This window comes from Thunnus maccoyii, chromosome 1 (genome assembly GCF_910596095.1).
Source record: "Thunnus maccoyii chromosome 1, fThuMac1.1, whole genome shotgun sequence".
Taxonomy (NCBI): domain Eukaryota; kingdom Metazoa; phylum Chordata; class Actinopteri; order Scombriformes; family Scombridae; genus Thunnus; species Thunnus maccoyii.
Genome location: NC_056533.1, coordinates 23,980,034 through 24,002,935, shown reverse-complemented (window position 1 = coordinate 24,002,935; position 22,902 = coordinate 23,980,034). Strand labels below are relative to the sequence as shown.

At 39.2% G+C, this 22,902-nt stretch overlaps 2 protein-coding genes across 2 annotated transcripts; both read right to left on the bottom strand.

The window, feature by feature from the left end:
* Positions 1–200: 200 nt before the first annotated feature.
* On the bottom strand, positions 201–12,561 carry strc1 (stereocilin 1). The gene is made up of 21 exons (XM_042413998.1): positions 12,306–12,561; positions 11,815–11,930; positions 10,811–10,940; positions 10,497–10,679; positions 9,897–9,935; positions 9,635–9,805; positions 9,071–9,211; positions 8,217–8,278; positions 7,901–8,036; positions 7,691–7,779; positions 7,206–7,341; positions 6,918–7,114; positions 6,499–6,589; positions 5,653–5,824; positions 5,201–5,376; positions 4,481–4,636; positions 3,466–3,608; positions 3,197–3,345; positions 2,833–2,930; positions 2,456–2,606; positions 201–961 (listed from the first exon to the last, which is right to left on the bottom strand). Exons 1-21 carry the CDS (start codon positions 12,459–12,461, stop codon positions 852–854), a joined length of 2,802 nt encoding a protein of 933 aa, XP_042269932.1. The 5' UTR covers positions 12,462–12,561; the 3' UTR covers positions 201–851.
* Positions 12,562–14,335: 1,774 nt separating this feature from the next.
* Positions 14,336–20,932, bottom strand: LOC121896781. The gene is made up of 8 exons (XM_042410804.1): positions 20,500–20,932; positions 19,317–20,021; positions 19,166–19,190; positions 16,657–18,034; positions 15,707–16,522; positions 14,929–14,994; positions 14,683–14,793; positions 14,336–14,494 (listed from the first exon to the last, which is right to left on the bottom strand). The coding sequence occupies exons 1-8, from the start codon at positions 20,540–20,542 to the stop codon at positions 14,336–14,338; spliced, it is 3,303 nt and encodes a 1,100-aa protein (XP_042266738.1). The 5' UTR covers positions 20,543–20,932.
* Positions 20,933–22,902: the final 1,970 nt, after the last annotated feature.

Genomic DNA, 22,902 nt, shown 5'->3' with positions numbered 1-22,902 from the left:
TAGCATCATCTCACTATAGCTTTCTCTTCTTGTTGGGAGATGTATGTCGACACAGATTATCATAAATGAACATTATACACAAACTCTTACTGCACATGTGAGATATTGAGTATTGTGAAAAAATATTTTTTGAACAATTCCACTGAGTGTGTATGAGTGCAAAATTAAACAAAAACCAAAATTGAGTCAGAGGCAGAGTGGTTCAGTTTAATAACTTACGTCTATATTTATCACACCAGAATGTGTGCACAACAATACAAAACTCACAGCAACAATAGACTGAAAGTTGACCAATAGTAGTATTATCAGTTCTTGTTGACCTTTATGTACCTTAATCTTATCTAATTAAGAAAACTCGGGATAAATATATAAATGTAGCAAACATTACAGCTCTTACACTCTTGTCATTTCACAAAAAATATATATATTGGTAATATTTAAGTGTTTGGGTTGCTTTTCCGGGTATGGCGTAACATCCCTTAGAAGACTACACTGGGACAGTTGTGGTTCATACAGGTTTCTCAAGATTAAAAAAAATATACATACATATACATATATATATATATATATGCCAACAGCAATGAAAATAATTCTGTGGGAGGTTATATTGTGAAAATGTATTGCTTTTCTCTTTTTTAAGTTAAAAACTATTCCTTTGGTTCCCTCAGTGCTGAATGTTGATATGTTAAGTTGCACAAAATAAATAATAATCTCATTAAATACAGTATATAGAAATACTGAAGTGATGCTTATTACAATCAGACATGGTATTGCACAGATAAATGAGATAATCTTGGTTATGTGGATGAGGAGGGAAGAGTTCTCTCCAGATCCAGCAGGGGTGAGTGGGGTCATGTGCCAGGGCAGATCAGGTCAGGGTAGCGCGGGATGATCAGCAGTATCAGCAGTCCCACTATCAGACACAGAGGACTGTGGCTCAGCGCCAGCCCCAGTGACTTCCCTACAAGAACACAGTGAAACCAATACAAATGTAGAATCATGCAAAATATGATCCCTGATTGTTATACATTTTTTATATATGATAACAAAAATCACTGTAAAACAAATTTCAGTATTTCATTACACTTTCTGGAATGGTGCGGATGACACTGAAGTGATATTCCAGGTTTTAGAGCTGTTATGACTATGGAATAACAAAACAAATGGAAGAATACTCATCTCAAGTGAACCTGTTTCTGTTTCTTTTTATATAATTTAGCATGTTGAATCCTAAGGAAGCATTTCAGCATAAATATAAGAAGTTCACAATCGTTCTCAAAGTGAGCATTGTCCGTTGTTCATGGACTGCTGTGAAATAAACCTCTTACAAACTCTATGACTCCACAAACTCACTCTCTGAAAAAGTTACATGTAATTTTGAAATAGGTGAATTAAAGTACATTTAAGAGCCATGCACTGTGTCCCAATTCCACACTACGTATTACTCTAACAAGGATTTAGAGCAAAACCAAAGATTATTTTCATTTTCGATTAATATATTACTTGTTTGGTCTATAAAATGAAAATGGAAATGGTCAGAAAATGGTGAAACATGTCAATTCCTGTTTTACAAAGTCCTAGATGACATCCTCAAATGTCTTGTTTTGTCCTGACCAACAGTCCAAAACCTAAAGATATTCGGTTTACTGTCATAGAGGACTAAAGAAACCAGAAAATATTCACATTTGAGAAGCTGGAATCAGAGAATTTGGAATTTTTTCCTTAAAAAATGACTCCAAATGATTAATCAATGAATTTAATAGTTGACAACTAATCTATTAATCGATTATTCACTCTTATGTGTGCATTATCCATATGGGCCACTGTATGAAACCCCTGAAATGCACTAATTTTCACCAGGATTGTCTCACTTTTTTTTTACAAGCAAAAACATTTGACATTGGAATAGTTTTATCTGAAAATTCTACACATATGGGACTGAAGTATAATCAAATCATACTAAATTATCTTATTTTCTGAAGGTGCTCCATGGACGCTATTGTCCTGTAATGCAATGCACAAAGGAAAAATTAAGACAAATTGCAGATGATGGGTGGACAGCTCCGTGGTGATTTCAGAAAAGAAAAACAAAATGTAAAAGCATTACATCTTTGGAAAAACATGTTGCTTTCTCTTTGTTATGTTTAATTTGGCAGCAGTGATGTGACTTCTGTCGCTGCATGCCTTGTGTCATTTCCTTTTAGTGCAAATATAAAGTGCTTTATTTCTTGTACACTAAGTATTATGAATATTAATTTATAAAATACTATATAGTATCAGTATGGAATTGGGACACAACTTTGGTTAGAGCTTTGAGAGATGTATGTTAACATTTACCAGATACACAAAATCATAAGAATAATTTACAGTTTATGAATTTGTGTTACATGAAGTATGCTTCTGAAAATGTTTAGTGGACGATAAAGTTTCATGGTTGTTTCATTCAATGTTTTACCTCTGAAGTCTACAGGCCGGTCCTCCCAGGGCGTCAGCACCATAGCCAGAGCCGTCTTCTGGACATCTGACAGAGCTGACAGCTGCTCACCAGTTACTGCAGCAGCCTGCTCATAGGAGAACATGCTGATCTGTTGCTGGCGAAACACCGCCTTCAAGTGTCACAACAGACAGAAACAGAGGAACAGAGAGATGGGAAAAGAGAAGACCAGATAAGTGGTTGTCAATATGAGTACACTAACATGATCACAGATCAAGATATTTTGGACTCCAGAGGAAGAACTTAATAAATAGAGGTCTTAATAAATAGTTAATCTTAAATCATAACAGCTAATTCTGTGAACATTGTTTTCATGTTGTCATTCATTGTCAACTTACAGCAAATCTTTTAGGTGATATCATTGAAATAGCCACAGGTGTGATTCCTTCAATTTGCTCTTTCACCAAGGCAGACATGGCCATGTCTGAAATGCCAGCTGTAAAGGGTGCAAAATGTTTCAAAGAGTGAAGTCGCACAAAGGTCCACTGAGTCCAGCCATAATAGACTGACACAATACATGTAGAGGGTGTCAATAAAACAAACAATAAAAATAAGATGGCTTTAATTTAAGGTTGATCTGATTTTCTATTTCTATCATGTAGAAAACTGTACAGTATTGTAATAGCAACAGAATGAAAATATAAGTTTCTTCATTGGTGATTCAGCTTTAAAAAGTATACAGATGTAGTGAATGCACCATACCTGCCAGAACTCCGATCTCAATAAAGACATCAGTTCCCCATGAGCTCATGAGTCCAAAAGCAAGGCTGTGGGTCAGTAGCCCAACAAGTGCCAGCAGCTGCTCCTCTGAGCAGGACAACCTCAGCTGACCCAGCCAGAGCACCGCCTTACTGCAGCCACCAGGGGGAGACACAGTACGTCAACAAGGGGAAGAGGAGAAAGGAGGGGAAACTAACAATACTGTGATTGAACCACTGTAAAGGTGTCTGTTATTGGTGTTATTTGCTCACCTAAACTCTACGGCATTGAAAGTGTTCATCTCTGTGGTTTTAGCTCCGCACACGATGTATCCCATAGCAACCAGTGTGCTGGAGTCAAGCTGGCTCGGACTCTGCTTGGTGGAGTTTAACACAGCGGTAAACAGTGCAGCCAGCTAGGATGAAAACAAGAGTTATGATCCAGACATAACCTTTGGACATATACTAAAACTTTGCAGTGTTGGGTGCATTAGTTTGCATTCCACAGTGTTTTGTGAAGTACATCAGTGGTACTTGTCTAATATTAAGTTAGAAATTATTTTTCTTCTACTTGGATTCACGTCAGCAGTGTACTTAATGGAGAAAGTAAGTATCCTGACATTTTGTATATTCAGTGAAGGTAATAAAAACAAATAGAACTTCATTAAGTAACTGACATATTTAGCATTATCTGCTGTCAAATACAGATATGAGAATGTGGGACAAATATAATTGTGTTGTATTATGCGTAAACCTATACTGTCCAACAAAGGAAAAGAGCAGCAATCACCAAAGTGGTGACGTTAAGAAAAAAGAGTTTGAAGTTTTGAGGCTAGCCAACCAAACTGTAATAGACAGATAACTTATAACAGGTAAGAGATAATACCCAACAAGTTATATGTTCCACAACTGGATTATGCTAAGGCAACGAACAACCTGACGTGACTAGTGGAACTAAAAATTTGTCAAGCTTGATCTTAATTATATCATGGCCACATACCAACAAACTGCCATATGTTGTAAAATTACAAATATCAATCCTTCATTTACTTACATAACACATTTTTGATCTCATTTCTTGTCTATATCAAAGAGGCTTGAAATTAAATTCTGTAGTTGGCACTAAGCAACTATTCATCTTTTTTTGTTAATTGGTTACACGAACAGCACAAACTCACTGTCTCTGTACTTGATTGGACTTTAATATTGACAAATACTGAGTTTTTTGGTAGCAAGGCCGTAAAGTAAATGTACCCAATATGTTTACTGCTGTTAACAAAGCAGCTACCTGTCTGTTGCTCCAGGCACTGACAGCACCCATAGAAGCGATGCTCCTCCTGTCAGTCAAACGTAGGGTGGTCAGCTCCTCTACTGACAGCTCCACCGCTAGTCCACCCAGCTGGGAGATCACAGACTGGGAGTAGGAGGACACGGGGCCATACGTCTTCATACACACACGTCATTCCAAAGGAGCCCAGTAAAGAAAGAGCAGACAAACAGTATTACCACCTGTGCTGAAAAGGGGAAGCTGCCCTGAACAGTGGGGACTTCTGTGATGGTGCTGAATGGACTTAAACGCACAATATGTAATTTCAGCCGCTAGGGGTCTCTCAATCAAAATATGGTAATAACACCTAAATTTATCATAAAAATGTGGCTTAAAACTAAATAAAAGTCAAATTATAACAGTTTCTGTGGAACAACCACAACGCCGATGTACTATCTTGTATGTGTGTAAGTTACTCTTCGGTAGATGCCATTGTAGCGGAGTGTGTGTGTTTACTCTTTGGTACAAGAGATATGACGCCATTGACAGGCGACCAAATGAAACGGTCCGTTACTTTGATTAAATTACAGATTTCTCTGGGTTTGAAAATTGTTGGAAACATTTGGGATAATGTAAGTACACGACTCAACAAAATATATAACATAGGTCTAGTTGTTTTTAGACATTTTAATGTGGAATAATTACATATTATACCTTTAAATAGCCACATAATAATCTCACCTCTTTGACTTTTTTGATGACCTGGCTGCGTTGGTATGATGCAAGGAATGGGTCTTGACCTATCAACTCCAGACAGTTGGAGAAGGCCGATGAAGACATGCTTGTCAGACTTTTCGAGGTCCAGGCAGAGGGAGCTGTTGTATGTAGAATCTCACAGGTAGGAACCATAGGGGTCGCTGGCAAAAGACAGACAGACACATTCAGTATATCTGATCAGGAGATACTGTTGACATGTATCATATAGTTATATCTAAAGCATATATGACAACAACAGGTTTCATTATTAGATACATTTTTGATCAAATTTTGTTACCTTTTGTGTTACTTGCATATACTTGACTTAACAAAAAGAGATTTAATTTTTCAGAAACAATCATTCTAACTTGATTGCCATACATTCAAGAGTACCATCAGGATTCTATCAAAGATTTAAGAACCAAAGTGATGCTCACGTGACAGAGGTTTTATTTTGAGGAAGCCGAGGAAGTACTGAAGAACAAACTGCTGCTTTTCAAAAAAACGCCTCCTCTCATTCTTGTCTAAACAGTGGATCCCAACATCCCCGTGTTCCCACTGACGCTGGCTCATGAACAGCTTTTCTATTCGCCCGACAGTCATCAATTCCTGTGGGAACACACACACACACACACACACACACACACACACACACACACACACTGATGGTTTACGAGAAAAATAGGAATGTCACCACCTGATCCTGACACCTCCTGGAGATGTGACACCTGAGGGATTTATTTACAGTCTAACCTACCATGGTCTCAGTTAACAATCCCAACACCTCACTATGGATTTCTGGAAATGGAATAAATCTGTACAAGCATTGTGTTTTAAATCTTTACAACAATCAACAACAATCAGTCTATAAATCATTTAAGTTGACTGACAGAAAACTAATGTGCAATTATTTTGATAATTGACTGATCTTTCAAGTCACAAAAACGACAAATAATATGATAGTTCCAGACTAGCATATGTGAAAACTTGCTACTTTTCTTGATTGTAAATTGAATATTTGTGATTGTGGACCATTGGTCAGACAAAACAAAACATTTGATGAGGTCACCTTGGGCTCTAGGATATTGTGATAGGCACTTTCCATTTTCCAATATTTTATAGACCAGACGATAATAGACTAATCAAGAAAATAGACTGTATTGTGCAGGTTACTGATAATGGAAGTAATCTTTAGTTTTAAGGGTTTTTCTTCTCAATCTGTCTTATCTCAGGGGCAATTAAGATGTGACACTGAATGAATGAAAATACAGCGGTAAACTCACCGGGGAAATCTTCTGCAGCCTTTCCTCGGGCAGGAAAAAGAGAAATCTGTCCACCTGACTGAGCGTAGTCTGGTTCCAGCTCTGCACTGGGCTGTGAGGAAACAGAACACTTCATCATCTTAACACCATAAGCCTTGTGGTGTGAACAGCTGCTATATCTGTTCGCAAAGAGCTTTGTCATATGTGTCCTCTCAATCATTCAGATCCCCAATCATTCAAATAATTTTCATGTTATTTATTTAACTATTTATTAATTTTCAACTGAAAACTTACACAACAGGTTGAGGAAATCTGCCACACACACACTTTTAAAATCCAACTGGATAAACTCTTAAAATGCAGACACTAAATTACAATTACTGATTTCTTGCATTTTCCTCCCAATGGTTAAAACTTTGCATTTGAGGTAATCACATTACCCGAAGGCAGCAGGTTCTTGCAGGATTGAAGCCACTATGTCCATCTTGCTGCTGCTGTAGCACAGCCCCCGGAGGAAATCCAGATTGTCAGTGAAGAAGCTGCGGTCCAGTTGGACGAATACCTCGTCCACCACAAACGTGGCCATGATGCCCAGTGAACGGAACTCCTCTTCAGTGAACACCCCTGTGTACATGCCCTGCAGAACAAGAGTGCAACAATCACTGCTGACCACACATCAAATACACAAAACAACTAAAACTCTGCACTACTGAACACCTTCTACTGACCATCCTCTGCACCATTTTGTCCACCAGGAGCTCCTGTTTTGTTCTTGACAGCACGATAAATTGATGAGGGTCCTTAATAATTATCTTCCTTAGAGTGTCCATCATATCTGTAGAGAACTTTTTAATGGTGCTCACCCTGCACACACAAAATAAGGGTTAGGGTGTATGTCTTTAAGTGAGTATGTCTTTAAATCTCTACTAATAAACTGTTGTTTCAGCTTTTATGAATATAAAGTGTGGCTCTTCTAGGTTGATGGTTGATACTGTCAAGTGGACAATGAATTAATCAACCAAATCAAGCCAATTTTTGATGTTTTATCTCGATAAGGAGAGAGCAGCCACTAACCTTCAATGTTATTATTATTTATTATTATTATTTATTTTATTATTCTTCATTATCTTCTATTTATAGTTAGATCACTATTTCTCTTTCTCTCATGTTAACATATTTATTGTGCATTGATTAATTACAACTTCAGACTTACGGCATGGACAGGGCAATCTCAGCTCCAAGATCTTCAAGCAGCTGAGAGAAGAACTCAAACTGATACAGCTCATCGATCACACACTTTTTCTGTCCCGAGTAGAAACAAATACACATGAAAATGCATTTTATATCACATGAACAGGAACAACACGTCTGCCCTTGTTGCCCTACAGTACAATCAGATCAATCAAACAGACAGTATGTCTACCAGTGAGGTGTGCAGAGGACTGGGCTGCTGCCTGAGAAACGCCAGGATTCTTCTCACTGACAAAGGCAAGGGATCAGCTCTGAAACGCTCCTGTAAGGCCTTACAGCTCACACCCTGACCCACTGTTCCCAGACTCCTGATTACATAAAGAGAGAAAAGTCTTAAGATGCACATTGCCTCACATATACATTAAAGCTGCAGAGTACTAACACACTAAAGACAGAAAAGTTGGGTATAGACTAGGATTGTACACAAAAAAACACTGTGTTTACACAGTTATCTAACAAATAGGCACACACAAACAAATTGGACTTACAGGAAATCTTGCTTGATAAGATTTGGTTTAGTACCAAGCACCTCTTTGAATATTGCTTTAGCCTGGGGAAGAAATGGAAAAAGAAGTTGTGTTATATAGTTTACAGGTTTATGCAGCCTCCAGGCAGCTTCTGTTCCGTGATCAGAGACAATGGCAATCTGATAAGGAGACACTTTTTGTCTGCAGCATTTGTATTCACACGCAAGTCCATTCACAGTATCGGTGATGATGTCTTTGCTTTTACTTCTCATCTTAATAATTTAGTAACTAATCAAGATGCTGTCATACACACCTTCTCATGACAAACAGAGGAAGCATATTTAATTAGAGGAAGCTTGAGGAGATGATAACATGGTGTCACCGGCTCTGTATTCAAATAGGCAGGAGTTGAACTGACTAACAACTTGATGGCATATTCTATCATCAGGTGAAACATTTGTATAAATTTCATTTCATTTTTATTCCAGTTTATCTGTATATTGCACTATTTGGTGCTTTTTTCCTTTTCTTTTGCTTTGATTAATAAACTTTAAAAATTTGACCATTACTTGGGCTTCCTGTACATGGAAGCCCAAGCCCAAATGTACAATCATGTACATTTTTCAGATTTTTCTCCAACCACTACTACTGAGCTTTCTTTTCTTCCTTGTTAAATACTTAATACTTGATATTTGATCAAACAAAGCAACTTGACAAATGAAAAACTCTCTATTGTTGACCTGTTTACCACTCTGCATATGCAGCCTGTGATGGGGACTGTGATGGGCTGGCATTGCATTTTTTTTAAAAGTAACTCAAAGTTGACAAGCACAGCTGTTTCGATGTGTGCTGATGGAAGATGGGCTGTGTGATACCTGCTGTGTGTTCCAGGGTTTTGTGGATGCAGTGGTGATGTTGTTCACAAGCTGATGAGTCCTGGGCAGGATACTGAGCAGCGGTGTGCAATAGAGCAGAGGCTCTACATCATCCAACCAGCCAACCACTTCTGGAAAGCCCTGGTAGGGACAAAGTTCAAATATCAGGGGGGGCCATCCTGGTAGTCTATAGTTTTAAGAGTCTGACGTATTTACAACCCCTCCATTTGTCCGGCTGATGACATTTGTTGCATGTCATTCCCCCTCTTTCTCCCACAGTCTGTCTCTACTGTATCTTTTTCTATGAGACAAAAAATGTCCCCAAAAGTATTAAGATATCACAAGGAACAGATGTCACAGGTGCTGTCCACCAATTAATCATTTACATAACTCTGAGTGAACTTTAATGAAAGCTTAGAGAATAATTCCAAATCTATCATGAGTAATAAGATATTGTGTCCTTAATATTATTACTCTTTTTTCAATGCTGCATTTTATTCTAAATTTATTATGACTCTATATGCATGTGTGTCCCCACTATTATTGCGAATGTGTGTGTTGTACCCATAGTTTGGCGGAGATAGCGTTTGCTTGTGGTGGGCTGAAGCCTGGTGTGTGTTGAGCCATGGCAGGCAGGGATGACAGCAGCTTGTCAGAGGTCAGTGTCAACAAAGCCTCCGTCTTTACTCCCACAACGAGGGAGCCGAGCTCCTCCAGCCGGCCTGGAGTGCTCAGCTGGGCAGAGGGGAAGAATGTGTGGAGGTCAGGGCACACAAAAACAGTAGAGAGCAAACTCTACGCTAAATGTGGTTACAAAAACACTTACTGTGTTACTTGAAGACAGCTTGTCTACGATTATGGAGGCCTGAAAAAGATACAGAATGACAGCAAATGAGTAAAAACGCTGATAAATAACATTTCAAATAGTAATTTAACTGGTACTTGACTGGTATGCCAATATATGCTGTATCTACTTGTTTATAATGGGTGAAATATTCAAATCCAAAATGTTTTTTTATATCTTCACCATTACATTAAATGACAAATTCTAAATGATAATTTAGGTTTTGGTTTAAATCTGCTTGTCCACACAACATTTTTGTCATTATGGACCTGCCAAAAAGGTCTGTGGGCTTAAAGAGGTTAGTCCTTAGTCTCTTTAAGACATATGTGTGCAAGACAACAGCTGTGAGACTGAGAGAAAAAGTGAGAGGCTCAAGGGTCAGTGTACTGAAGACTGGCTGCCTGTCAGCTGTTCCTCAGGCCTACAAACCCCACCAGCTGCCAAGAAACCCAACCATGTACGACCAATAAAGACTTGTGCAGTGAAAGGGATTGACTGCACCCATGTATACCTGATACCTGACAACTATTTCATATGTAAGAATCGGTTCACTAGTAAGGAAGGTTGAGCACACTCCTCTACCTGTTCAGGACTGAAAGGCACAGAGTCAAGAGCAGGAAGGACAGCAGGTAGCTGTGATGAGGTGAGACGCTGCAGGAAAGTCACACCCAGCGAGGGCAGGAGATGGGCGAGCTCTGCCAGTCGGTCAGGGCTGAGTGAGGATGGGACACTTAACTCTGTGCTATTGAGTAACACACTGGAAGTCTGGATATAAACATCAGAACAAGCAAAGAGACAGCATGGATAATATAAATACTTCTTAAATACAGTTGTTAAATGAAAACACATTAAAAAACAACAACAAAGAAACCACGTATTAACTTTGCTGTTCCTACCAGGTGGCTTGGCAGGCTGCGTCCCTCGCGTGTGCAGTTCATGACAAATTCCTGGATGACTCTGAAGGCCTTAGTGCCTTTGTATACCAGGAGGTCCTTTGAGTCTGCCAGGCACGAGAGATTACCCAGCCTAAAATTACAAACACTGATTCAACATCACACACCTGGGAGCAGATGAGAGATTTGCTGACGAAATGCTAAATATAGGCCTACATTTCAGAAATTCTCACTAAATTAACCCCTTAATATGAGCAAGCAGTAGCCTTAATGATGAGCCAGTCATTGCAAACTAATGCAGCCAAATGTTTCAAATTCTAGTGTAGACCCAAAAATATGAAAAAATACCAAATCTGAAAAGACAGACAGTGTGAAATAAGATGATTTTAACAACCTTAAAGCTACTACATAGGGGCATTGTTTTAATGTTGAGTAACTGTACTGTCTCTAAGTACAAATTACTGTATATTTCATTCTAAAAAATGTGACTTCATTATCTGGGTCATAAGACTTATCTTTTTTAAATGGCCAATGAATGAAAGTCACAGACAAAGGTCACTGACCATTTAAAACAAACTTGATTTTAATGCCAACCCTTTTTTAACATTTTCACCACCCATTTCTTGGAGACACCCTTTGTGCATTGCACCTGGATAATTTCTAAAACTTAAAAATAAAAGATTATAGTCTGATCTCCTAAAACATACATTTCATGTTCAATAGCAGTCCATGTAAGTTTTACATAGTGCTAGTGTCTTGCAGGTGAAACAGTGGGTGGGAAAGATTAAAAGCAGGTAAGTCACTCTATTTAAATGAAGGATATTTCATTATGGAAGCGAGATACAAGCAATCTGTTTACATATCAAAATATGACTTTACTTCTACACTACCAAGAATGAGATTGATCTTAAAAATCCAGCAAAATCAAACTAAATAGCAATATGCTTTGCCACATGTAGAGTTAATACAGAAAGGTTGGGAGATGCCTATATAAAGTGTTTCCTGACCTGGTGAAATCCTGAGCTGTCAGGTTTCTGTAGGTGCCGATGAGGCTCTGTGCTATGAATTCCTGCTTTAGGGGGCTCAGAGTGTTTCTTTGCAATACATCCAGTCCGTCTAATAGCTGGGGATTGACATGATGACAAAAATATAGTTAGAACATTTTTTTAATCCAAATACATATGTATAATATAATCATGGCAAATATTAGGTCACAGACAAATAATTCAGCAGTCTTTTCACCTTAAAAAATCATTGACTTACTCCTAAAACCTTCTTCTACATTCATGTTTGAGCCCTGAAAGGTCAGTTCATGTGTTTCTATCTTTATTTATTCAACATTAGCTACAAGCATATGACACATATTGGTGGTGACCGAGAAAGATCTTTTGACCAGTATGTGACAGGTAGCACTGCTGGGCCCCGGGGCCAATCGAACTGACAGAGTACTGGCTTCTCTGGTTTCGCAGCCAGGTGTCAGAGCTCAGAGGGCTGTTACCTGAGCAGGTGAGAGGTGTTGGAAGTTGTGGAAGGGCAGGTAAGTGATCAGGTTTCCAGTGTCCCTGATGAGTGACTGATGACCTCTGGTGATTTTGGAGGGGGGCAAAACTTTGCTGTACCACAAGCCAAATGCTCGCCTCCGATCCAGTGACATGGACCCCAAGTATCTGTTAATAGTCTCCCTCCTAGAAAAAATACAATTACAGAATTTTTTAAACTTGTGTGTGATATACTGGCACGGTTGCTTTGTAACAGTTTTATAGAATATTTGCAAAATATTGTCTGCAGCCTGCTTTGAAAGATTGTATTAAACAATTTAAACCTAGAGGAACGTTGAGCAAACTATTTACATATATCATTGTAAGCCAAATTAAATCTTTAAAAGGAATAGCTTATTTTTTTGAGTAAATACTTTTATTTGCTTTCATGCCTAGATTTAGATGAGAAAATTAACACAACTCTCATGTCTCTCCATAAAATATGAAGCATCAGCCAGGAGATGGTTAGCTTAACTTAGCATAAAAACTGGAAGCAGAGGGAAACAGGGTTTGTCCAAAGGTAAAATCACACACAGCGCCTCTAAAGCTCACAAATTAACATGTTATATTTAGTTTGTTTAATACAGACAGAAAACATACTGTAAAAATTATAGTACATTACAGTAATACAAGGAGCTATGCGCTGTTTCCATTCTTTGTTTTAAGCTAAGCTAACAGTCCCCCAGCAGCAGCCTCATACTGAACAGACAAGTATAAGGTATGGTATCAATATTCTCATCTAACACTCACCAAGAAAGCAAATAAGCGTATTTTGCTTATACTCCTTAAAGTCGGATGTATAAAATTGTATATCAACAAGCTGATGTAGTGTAGCATTGTTTTGTAGCATAAAACTCAAGAGACAAAAACAACAGACCCATTTGTTTCCACTTTTAGGTTTGTGTAGCATATCAATAACATTATTTTGCACTTTTTGTTTCCATTTTAGATATTATTGTACAATCTTACTTGCCGGGCTTTGATACAGTTGACTTTGATACAATGAAATTTGTTTGTGCTTTTATCATTAGTTGTATGTGCATGAACCTTAAGGGACAATTAAGTTTAAATTGATTTGTGCTCAGTCATTAACAGCTGGTAAAGACCAAAACATGACTGTGGACTGAGACTGAGTCAGATTGTTTTGCTATTCTGCTCGATATTTAATGATTAATTCCCGTTGAATCAACAGCAAATACCTACACACAAATTATAATGCCCTTTCTAGACTGAAATCTGGTCACAAACTAGTATCTTTTACCTTCTATGTTTAATGCATGTTCCTGGCACATTGGGGTGCAATGACACATCACTTCTCACTGAAGCCTAACACCAGGGTTGTGATCAGAGGGAAGCATACTACTTTATATAGGAAAGTGACATTGCATAATTGTGCACCATTGAAATAAATCATGCTGTTCACTTCATACTCTTGGCAGAGGTAACACAAAGATACTCAGTTCCCACCTTGTTTGGCATATGAAAATAATACTAAAGTAGGATCCCTTTAAATAGTCCAAGTAATCGTTCAACATTTTGGGAAATGTGCTTATTGTCTTTGTTTTGTTAGATGAGAAGATTACGGAGCCTCCAAAGTCCAAAAGATAACAACAAACTTATGCGGGTAAGTTATTATCGTGTATCACAACATAATCTTGTGTGGACAAAATTTTTTAAAAAAATCATCTTTCAGGACTTGAGGGGCTCTGTGGAAGCTCAATACTACTCTCATCTCTCATATCTGTCTGTTAAATACAAGGCTACAGTCAGCAGCTGGTTTGCTTAGCTTAGCATAGAGGCTGGAAAACAACAAGCCTGGCCAAAACAGAGCTAATACAATGCATTTACCAACACCTCTAAAGCTCACTAATGCTGCTGTGTGACTGTTTGTGTTATGAGAAATCCTGGTGATAGAAATAAGTGACATAATACTCAGTAGTAATGACCCCACGGCTGCTTAAGATTAGTTGACACGTAACATCACCAGCACTTACACATTGGTGTTGTTTTGCAGTGAAGGCAAAGCATGGATGTCAGCTGGACTGGCTGCAGCCAGCAGGGGAGCCAGCTCAGGAAAGAGACTTCCATCCTTCACCAGGTGGGTCTGGAACAGCACTGACACCATGGTGGACAGGTAATTATCTGGCAACTGGCAAACACAAGCAAATACCAGTTGTGTGTCAGCAAGAATGGGATACTGCATACTGTATAATTAACAAAGGCTAAAAAGATGGCATCATTGTGAAACAGAGAACTGAGAATTCCAGGAATAAACAGGAAAAGAGAGCTAATTGTGGCTAGTGGAGGCTTCACATGTATGGTGATCTGCTTATTCACCTGCAGTGTATCCTTGTTTCTGCTATAATACTGAAGGATCAGTCTGACAGTGGTGATGTGAGCCACACTGAGCACCGACCTCAGGCTGCTCAGTGGTATACTGAAGTACTCCTAGAAACACAAATAACACAAACATACATAAGGAAATAAGCCCAAAACAAGCATGAAACACACACACATAAATGATGCATGATGGATGGAAAAACTTCACATCAGCATTTAAACTGTGGAAAGCGCAGGTATCACCTTAATGATGAAGAATTCATCACTGGTCACATCTCTGGCTGTCTGCATCAAGCTGGTTAGTACTCTCTACAGAGGAGAAACACACACACACACACACACACACACAGTCAGTGGAGGGATTAATGGCAACAACCATAATCCCGGAGTCTGTTTTGACACAATACTGTAATACTGTAATTGTCAAATCAAGTGTGAGCCAGTAGAGATTACACGCAGCTGAAGAGATTCATTATGTCGATATCAGTGACAGGAGTGTAACTATACACCACCTGTAGGCTGGCTGTATACCTGAGGTCAACCGTTACACAATGACACTAATGGTAACTGATATGGATGAATAATTAGATAAAGCGAGTGAATTGTTCAACATAGAAACTGATTAAGCCTATCTGAATAAAAGATGAGGTACATTTTCTATTTAAACTACTCTGATTAATCTACAGAATACATTTCCAAAAAAAAAGTGTCAAAACAGACTTTATTAGTTCTCATTTACCAACAGATTCCTGTTCTTTCTCGCAGTATAAGTAGTAAAAACATAATGTAGCAAGTGGAGAATACATTTACTCAACTGCTATGTTTATATGCAAATTTGAGTTACTTGTATTTACTTGAATATTTCCATTTAATGCTACTTTATACTTCTACTCCACTACAAGTTAGAAGGAAATATTGTACTTTTTACTCTGCTACATTTATTTGACAGCTTGAGTTCCTCGACCACTGATAGCAAGATACTCTTCTTTTCAAACAGTGACTGCACAATTAAATTTCCTACCCCAAAGCACTGCAGCAACACCCTCTTTTTGTCAAGGTCGTTCTCCTGCTCGAGATAGCGAGCCACAGACGAGAGCACGCTAAGTCTTATGTTCTCAGTGACATGCAGTGAGGTGTTCTGGACCTCCTCCAAGGCCAGCAGGATCACCACAGTAGTGCTGACCCCCTGCTCCATCATAGTAACCACAGGTGGAGTCAACAGATCCCCCACCCTGGACCTCAGACTCTCCACCCAGCAGCGCACCATCATCTGCAGGACCATATTCTGACTGGCCCCGGGCTGGCACGCTGAGGTAAAGTCAGCAGAGCATGTCCAGTTGAACTGCCTCACCAGTTTTTTGGCCAGGCAAACATTATGCTCTGCAGTGGTGTTGTTAGTGCTGGTGTAGTTGGTGTAGGTGGCACACATAGTGCTCACCCACTTGCTAGACAGCTCACGGGCCAGCAAAAAGAGGAGACCGGGATTGGGGCAGATAGATGATACAAATTTGGTCTGATCATGCTCCCAGCAGAGAGTCAGGAGTGCTGCGTCTGGAAGGGATACGCTCCAGCTGGAGTACTGGCACTGCTCTGCAGGGTTGAATCCCATCACGCCTCCTCCTTGTCCGCCACCTCCACCAGGAGATATCCCCGGTTTAGAATAGTTGGCACAGTGCTGTATTAACCAGGTGTTGTCCTGATTGGCCAACAGGTTCTGGAGGACTGTTTCATTGGAGCAGACTTTTGAGGTGAAGTTAAGTGGGTCAATCTCAGCGCAGAGAGCTAGCTCAGTCATGTCCACAATGATGGGACGGGTCCAGTCGGAGTACTTGCACACCTGAAATACAGATTACATGAGTACAAGATCAGAATACGATTTCTGTGTTATTGAGTTGTTGTATGATAACATTCGCTATTCTTTTTTGTTCATACAAGTTGATTGGATACATGTGATCCAGGTAAAATACTCACCTGTCGTAACACCTCTATTTCCTCAATTTCCTTCAGGTCTGCGCAAACTGATTTCACCCATTTGTTCTGAGGGTCTTGTAACAGCTTCTCAAACACAGACGCCTTGCAGCAGACATTCTTCTGAAAAGCAAGCTTATCGTACTGCCAACACAGGCCGACCACTGAATCGTCCACCTGCCGTTCTCCCCACGTGTGGTAGTCACACCAGTCTGCAATGCTGAAGGGCTTGGGCGCCTCAGTGGGTGGAGAAGTCAAAGAGGTGTTGCAGTGACTCCCAAGCCAGGAATTTTCCTTCTTGCTTAGCAGGCTATTTAGAAAAGTTTTGTTGGAGCAAACCTCTCTTGTAAAACCTCTGGGATCACGGAGGATGCACTTTGACAAAACATCAGTGGTAATCTGCATCACATCATGCCACTCAGAGTAGCGACAAGAATCTAGCATAAGTGAATCCAGGCCAGGGATTGGTGGTGGAGACACCAGATTTGAGCAGTTAGGCATGAACCGCATATTTTCAGGGTTTGACAATAAAAGCATGAAGAATCTATTATGCTCACAGATGAGTGTCGTCAGCCTGGGACCATCCAGGTTCATGCAGAACTCCAGTAAAGATGGGTCCACTGGGACTGAGGGCTTGTCAATCCACTCCTCATAGACACAGAACTGACTCACCATGTATTCGGGGTCCGCTGAAGCGTTTGCACAGTATCCATACAGCCAGGTGTTCATCTGGTCTGAAAGTAGCTTCCTCATCAACAAAGCATTGTGACACACCTGCTTCACAAACGGCTCACGTTCGTTATCACTGCACAGTGACACGAGGACAGCATCCACCACCTCGTCTTGTAACCAGTTCTTGTAGTTGCAGGCGAGCTGTTTGAGGTTGGAAGCTTCTCTGGCTATTCGGTGAGGTGCAGAACGAGGGAGGGGGAGAGTCTGTGAGGGAGAAGTGACGGCAGGGGAAGGCTTTGTGTCCCCTACGCTGCAGTCTGATGACCTGCTGACAAGTGGAGACACCAGTGCTTGAATAACATAACACATGTTGCTCCACACCTGCTCCATCTGCGTAGCGCTGAGGGAGCTAAGCGCCTGGCAAAGGGTGAGTACAGATGTGGAGGATCCCTCTCTTGAACCCGCAAGGATTTCAGCGCACAGCGTGTCATTGAGCCCGGCCAGATTGCGGCGACCGCACTTGAGCAGCATATAGTGGCTGTTATCAGTGTCTGCCTCTTGGACACTGCGTTGGAAGGGGGCGCTGGGAGAACTCTGGCACTCTGGCCCTGGATATGTGCACAGAGACTGTTCTGAAGCCAGGAAGGTTTCCAGAAGGATGTCAATGATTGAGTTACCGAAGGACCAGCTTACATTGTGTTTTATTCCCCTAAACAAAACAGGTATTGAATAATTATAACAGATTCAATCAATGACACCATAATATTTACAAAAATGCATGCAGGTTTAGTGAGACCCAGTCTGGCTAATAAGTGTTTTACTGCTTGGAGACATGGAAGATGTTAATTAAAGGTGCCCTGTGGAGTTTTCTTGTAAACAAACAAAAGTTCTGTTTAAATTAATAGTTTCTCACCAAAACACATTGTGTGAATCCTTGAGGTCTTAAAACATCTTGAATGTGTTTCCTTCCTTATAAAAAACTTATATTTAAATCCTACATTCTTTACATACATATTTGCTAGCTAGCAGTCATCTTCTTTACTGCCTTTGTCTACATATTGCAACTCTTCTTTGTGCGTTACCACCAATCAGTGGAATGGTGTGAGCTGGTAGGAATATGTACTGCGTCGTGCACATGGACACTACGAACAAAATGGGGATCCACTCTCAAAAACATTGCTCCATAGCGCTACTAGTGCAAAAAACTCCACAGGTACATTTAAAGGATAAGTTCACAATTTTTTATGTCTGTCTTAAAACAGTGAGGTGCCCAAATGAACACTGAACCAGGTTTTTCTTTCGTAATCATTCCTCTCGTTCATACTGACCAGTAGAAGATCCAATCCAAATGTGCTTACAGTGTGAGTTATGAAGGACAAAATCCACAGTCCTCGTTTTGAGCAAAAAATGTATTTAAAAGTTTATCTGAAGATAATATGAGGCTTCAGCTGTCTGAGTTAGTCAAAGATATCTACCACAGTTACAGCTTTTTAAGTAAAAAAAATGTGTGTTTTCCTGTTCAGCTACAGTGGAAGGATTGTAACAAGGCTGAAGCTTCATATTAGCCTCAAGTAAACTTCTGCACAGAAGGAAGGCTATAGTCATTGTCCCCTTTTACTTACAGTATCAGTCAAAAGTTTAGACACTTTCTCATTCAAGTTTAAATATTTGACTGGTACTGTACACTGTGAGTGCATTATGAAGTGATCTCTTAATGTCTGGTATGACCAGGAGGAATGATTACATCAAGAAAAACATGTCAATGTTGACACCTGACTATTGTTTGAGGACAAACGTGAAAAATTGTGAACCTATCCTTTAACATGGAAAAATGACTTACCACATTATGAGTTGCTTGAGATCTCCTGCAGAATGAGCAGGAAAAAAAATTCATTAGCACAAAGAATTTGTACAGTAATGAACTTTAGATTATATAATGTATAAAATTTCATGGCATTGCTCAAATGATTATACTGATGAAAAACAATCACCTTGCTCACAGGTCTCTTTTCCTTTTAAAGATGGGATCCTGATTCCAAACTGTAAGGCTATTTTGATGTAGTCCATCGGTACTTGGAGAACTGTTGCCATGAATGCTGAGACATATTTCACAGCATTATCCACCACGTCACTCAGAGCAGTCATCAATTTCCCAGAAAGAGGGAGACTCGACAGTATTTTTAAAAACATCTGCTGAAAACCATTTAATGTTGCTGCCGTTGATTCCCCCATCCTGAGGTAGGCCCTCAGGAAACTGTTTGACTCTCCATCTGCGCCATCATCCTGCGTCGTGCATGTCTGGGATCTCAGAGATGACATGAACATCAGTAGTGGTTTACCCAACTCCAGAGACACTGTCTTTGTTAGCTCTGCCTCCAGTCCACAGTCCTGTCTCCCAGATAAAATACAAACTAACATTTTGGGAAGGTCATCAAAGAATCTCTCTCTCATCAGTGGTTGGAAGACACCATACAAGTTACCCAGAACACCAAAATATGCATTTAAGTCAACACTCTCTACTGTGAAAGAGCTGCCAAGGGTGCGTGTATTTTCATTTTCACTGGACAAGGAATGAATTTGATTAATAACTGTGTGGATGTCTTCTTTCAATTTGGTGACGCCATCGGGATTCTGGTCGGTCTCTCTTTGTATTAATTTGGGCTGCGAACACACTTGCTTGACATCACAGATGATCCCTGTGCAAAAAAGAAAGGAAACATTCATTTCTGTTGATCCACATTGAAATTAGTCATCTCTATCAACTCTTTGCTATTGTGAAAATTGAGAATTAATTACAATTAATATCAAGGCTTGTGTGCTATTTATTTTCATTTTAACCTTAATTTAAACAGTAAGTCCCATTGAGATTGGAAATCTCTTTTGCATGTAGAAATATTTTTGTCCATTTGTTCACAAGCTTAGCAAAACATGTCTTCATTGAAAAATGACCCAATTAAGTGACAGATATCAATTTAGTTTAGTTTGTAAGTCTTAAAACTGCTACTCATTACTCATGATCAAATTAATAAAGCTTTAATAGCAGCCCAGCTTAAATATTGATCACATGATACTGCCATCTTGATGGAATAGTTTTGTTTTGCTAGTTTTTTGGACAATGCATGCTAGTTGTTTATTTCATTCATTCAGACTAAATCAGACTTTGTAGCTACGTACCAAAGAGGATGCACATCATGCAAGCAGCTGGAGTCGACCACATTGTCAGTGTCCTCACTAGCCAATCCAAATATTAAAAAAAAATCCACTTAGTTTTAACCTGTTGATGTAGAGTAGATGTTCAGCTGAGGAAGAGGAACCGGATTAAGAAAACGGATGTTCATGCTTGTTAAGTGTAGAGTCAAGTCGTATACAGAAAACGCATTCAACAAGCTGATCATGAACTCATCTCTCTTACACGCCACTGTGCGCAGAGGCTGCAGGCTCCTCACCTCCGCCTCCACCTGCAACCCTACACCTGCTCTAAAAGCAGCCTAATTAAGGACACCGGTAAAGGGGGGAAAACTAGGTGCGAAATGAGGGCTGTGAAACGCAGAAGGGATTTCGACAACAAGCAAGGCCGTCGGAGCTGAATTATTAATGAGGTGTAGTTGATTAACTCCTCCAGTCTGAAACATGAGTCCTGCAAGAGGAGAGCAAGACACCAGACTGACTGCTGGAGGATTTACATGACATCTGATGAAAATACTCTGGTACAAGACTCTTTATAACCCCTGACACAGCCTGATGTTGCTGTAGATGCTTTATTAAAACGGGGAAAGGCTTCATTCACGCGTTTATGGGGTGTAATGTAGAATATCACAAGTATTAACCATTATAACTTCTAAGAAACAATGATCTTTGATGAACAATTTAATTGGTATTGAATTTATGATTGGATTTACTCCTAAATGCACATTAATAACGTGTTTGAATAGAGCTATTTTAATGTGTTTACATTTTTTTTTAGGTGGTTCGTTTATTGTTTTATGGGAGAAAAACAATTAGATTTAGAAAATAACATTTACACCCAAACTGAAAGATGAAGGCCCCTTTAAAGAACAAATTCAGTTGTGGCTTTAGTGTTTTTCTCCATTAAAACAACAGAGAAAAGCCATTAAAATACAATTCAATAATTGTACTAAAAATGCAATCAAAAAGGAAACTTAAAATGATGAATAGGAAACTTAATTACAGGCTATTTTTGTTTGATAGAAAGTTCCACAGGGGAAGAGATTTAAATGAGTAGCACTTGGTGTGTTACTACAACTGCCTGAATGGATGAAAACCTGTTACTCCGACTCTTTTTTCCATCCCACAGTGTTACCATAAATCATATTTTCTGTGTGCTAACTTGATTAAACTCACTAATTATGCTAAATAAAAGCACAAAACTGAAGTTCTTAAAAATAGATTTCGACACAGTACCTGCTTCCAGCAAGGCCACAAAATTAGGTGATAACAGGATCAACCTTTAAGGTCCCTATCATGTCAGTGGGGAATAAACAATGCGGTGGTGTATATTTCTATACAAATGTAATTACCACAAACTGACCCAGGGACTAAGAGCTCCAGGGGCCCTGGGCAGTTTGTGGTAATTATTGTTCAAAATACAAGAAATTAAAACTAGTGAAAACCGTTCAACAAACACTCACTACTTAGGTCTATTACAAACTGTGTCTCTGTAATCCAAAAAGTCAAAGATGGGTGCTCAGATTCAGTGCCACATCTGTATCATTGCTTATATTCTATCAAACCATCGCATTGGCTCTTTGAAACAAGCATCAGCCACTACTGCAGACCACTCTTATTTCCTAAAATGAATTGTCAAGTCCCACGTCTTCAGCGTCATCTCAGACAGTCAGGTGAAATAAAAACAAAGGGCATGCAAGAGGTTTTTAACTTTAAAACTTTGTTTCAGAAATTCAATGTAACTGTATATACACTTTACAATATCATATAGCCAGATGGCTAACAAAAGATGTCTTAAAACATTTTTTAAATACATCTTCAGCACAAGTAACAATTCTTGCAAGTAAAATGGCTTAACGGATATTAAAAAAAAAAAAAAAAAAAAAAAATCATTAACACAATTGCTATTTTCTGCAGAAAAAGTGCCATGATTAAAATTTAATTCTGGACTTTCCCACAAAAGCAAGCTGTATTCTCTACATGCTAAGTTTAACAGTTCAGTGACATTGCGCTAAACTAAACATACAGATATTTGTAAGAAAAAAAAAAACAAAAAACAAAAAACACTCCATCTGATGTAAAGTTAAATCTTCATTAATACATTTAAAAAGTAGATATGACATGCCTTTTGAAATCAAAAATACAAAAGATTTTCCTTACTTTAAGGATTTTTTTTTTTTTTTTTTTTTTTTTTTAAACATGAAGCTGCATGTATTGTACAACACTCAAGTGTACAATAAACTGGTAATGCACATAAAAATGAGCTGGATGAAAAGTATCAAACGCCTCTCACCGATCCTTCAGAAACAAGCCACGACTGATAACTATACAGAATCACACAGCCCGCTGAGGAGATGAGAACACCTGGGCTACATGGGGCTGGCAGTCAAC

Bases quoted from the DNA above. Each gene is read 5' to 3' on its own strand.
- strc1 (XM_042413998.1), bottom strand. From the start codon at position 12,461: ATGTCACTGGATCGGAGGCGAGCATTTGGCTTGTGGTACAGCAAAGTT. The intron at 5,377-5,652 runs GTGAGCATCACT...GTCTTTTGCCAG, and splicing joins CAAAATAAAACCTCTGTCAC to CGACCCCTATGGTTCCTACC. The intron at 4,637-5,200 runs GTGAGATTATTA...GTGTGTATGAAG, and splicing joins TCATCAAAAAAGTCAAAGAG to ACGTATGGCCCCGTGTCCTC.
- LOC121896781 (XM_042410804.1), bottom strand. From the start codon at position 20,542: ATGTGGTCGACTCCAGCTGCTTGCATGATGTGCATCCTCTTTG. The intron at 18,035-19,165 runs GTAAGTCATTTT...TGTTTTGTTTAG, and splicing joins CTCAAGCAACTCATAATGTG to GGGAATAAAACACAATGTAA. The intron at 14,794-14,928 runs GTGATACCTGCG...TTGTGTTTCTAG, and splicing joins ATGAATTCTTCATCATTAAG to GAGTACTTCAGTATACCACT.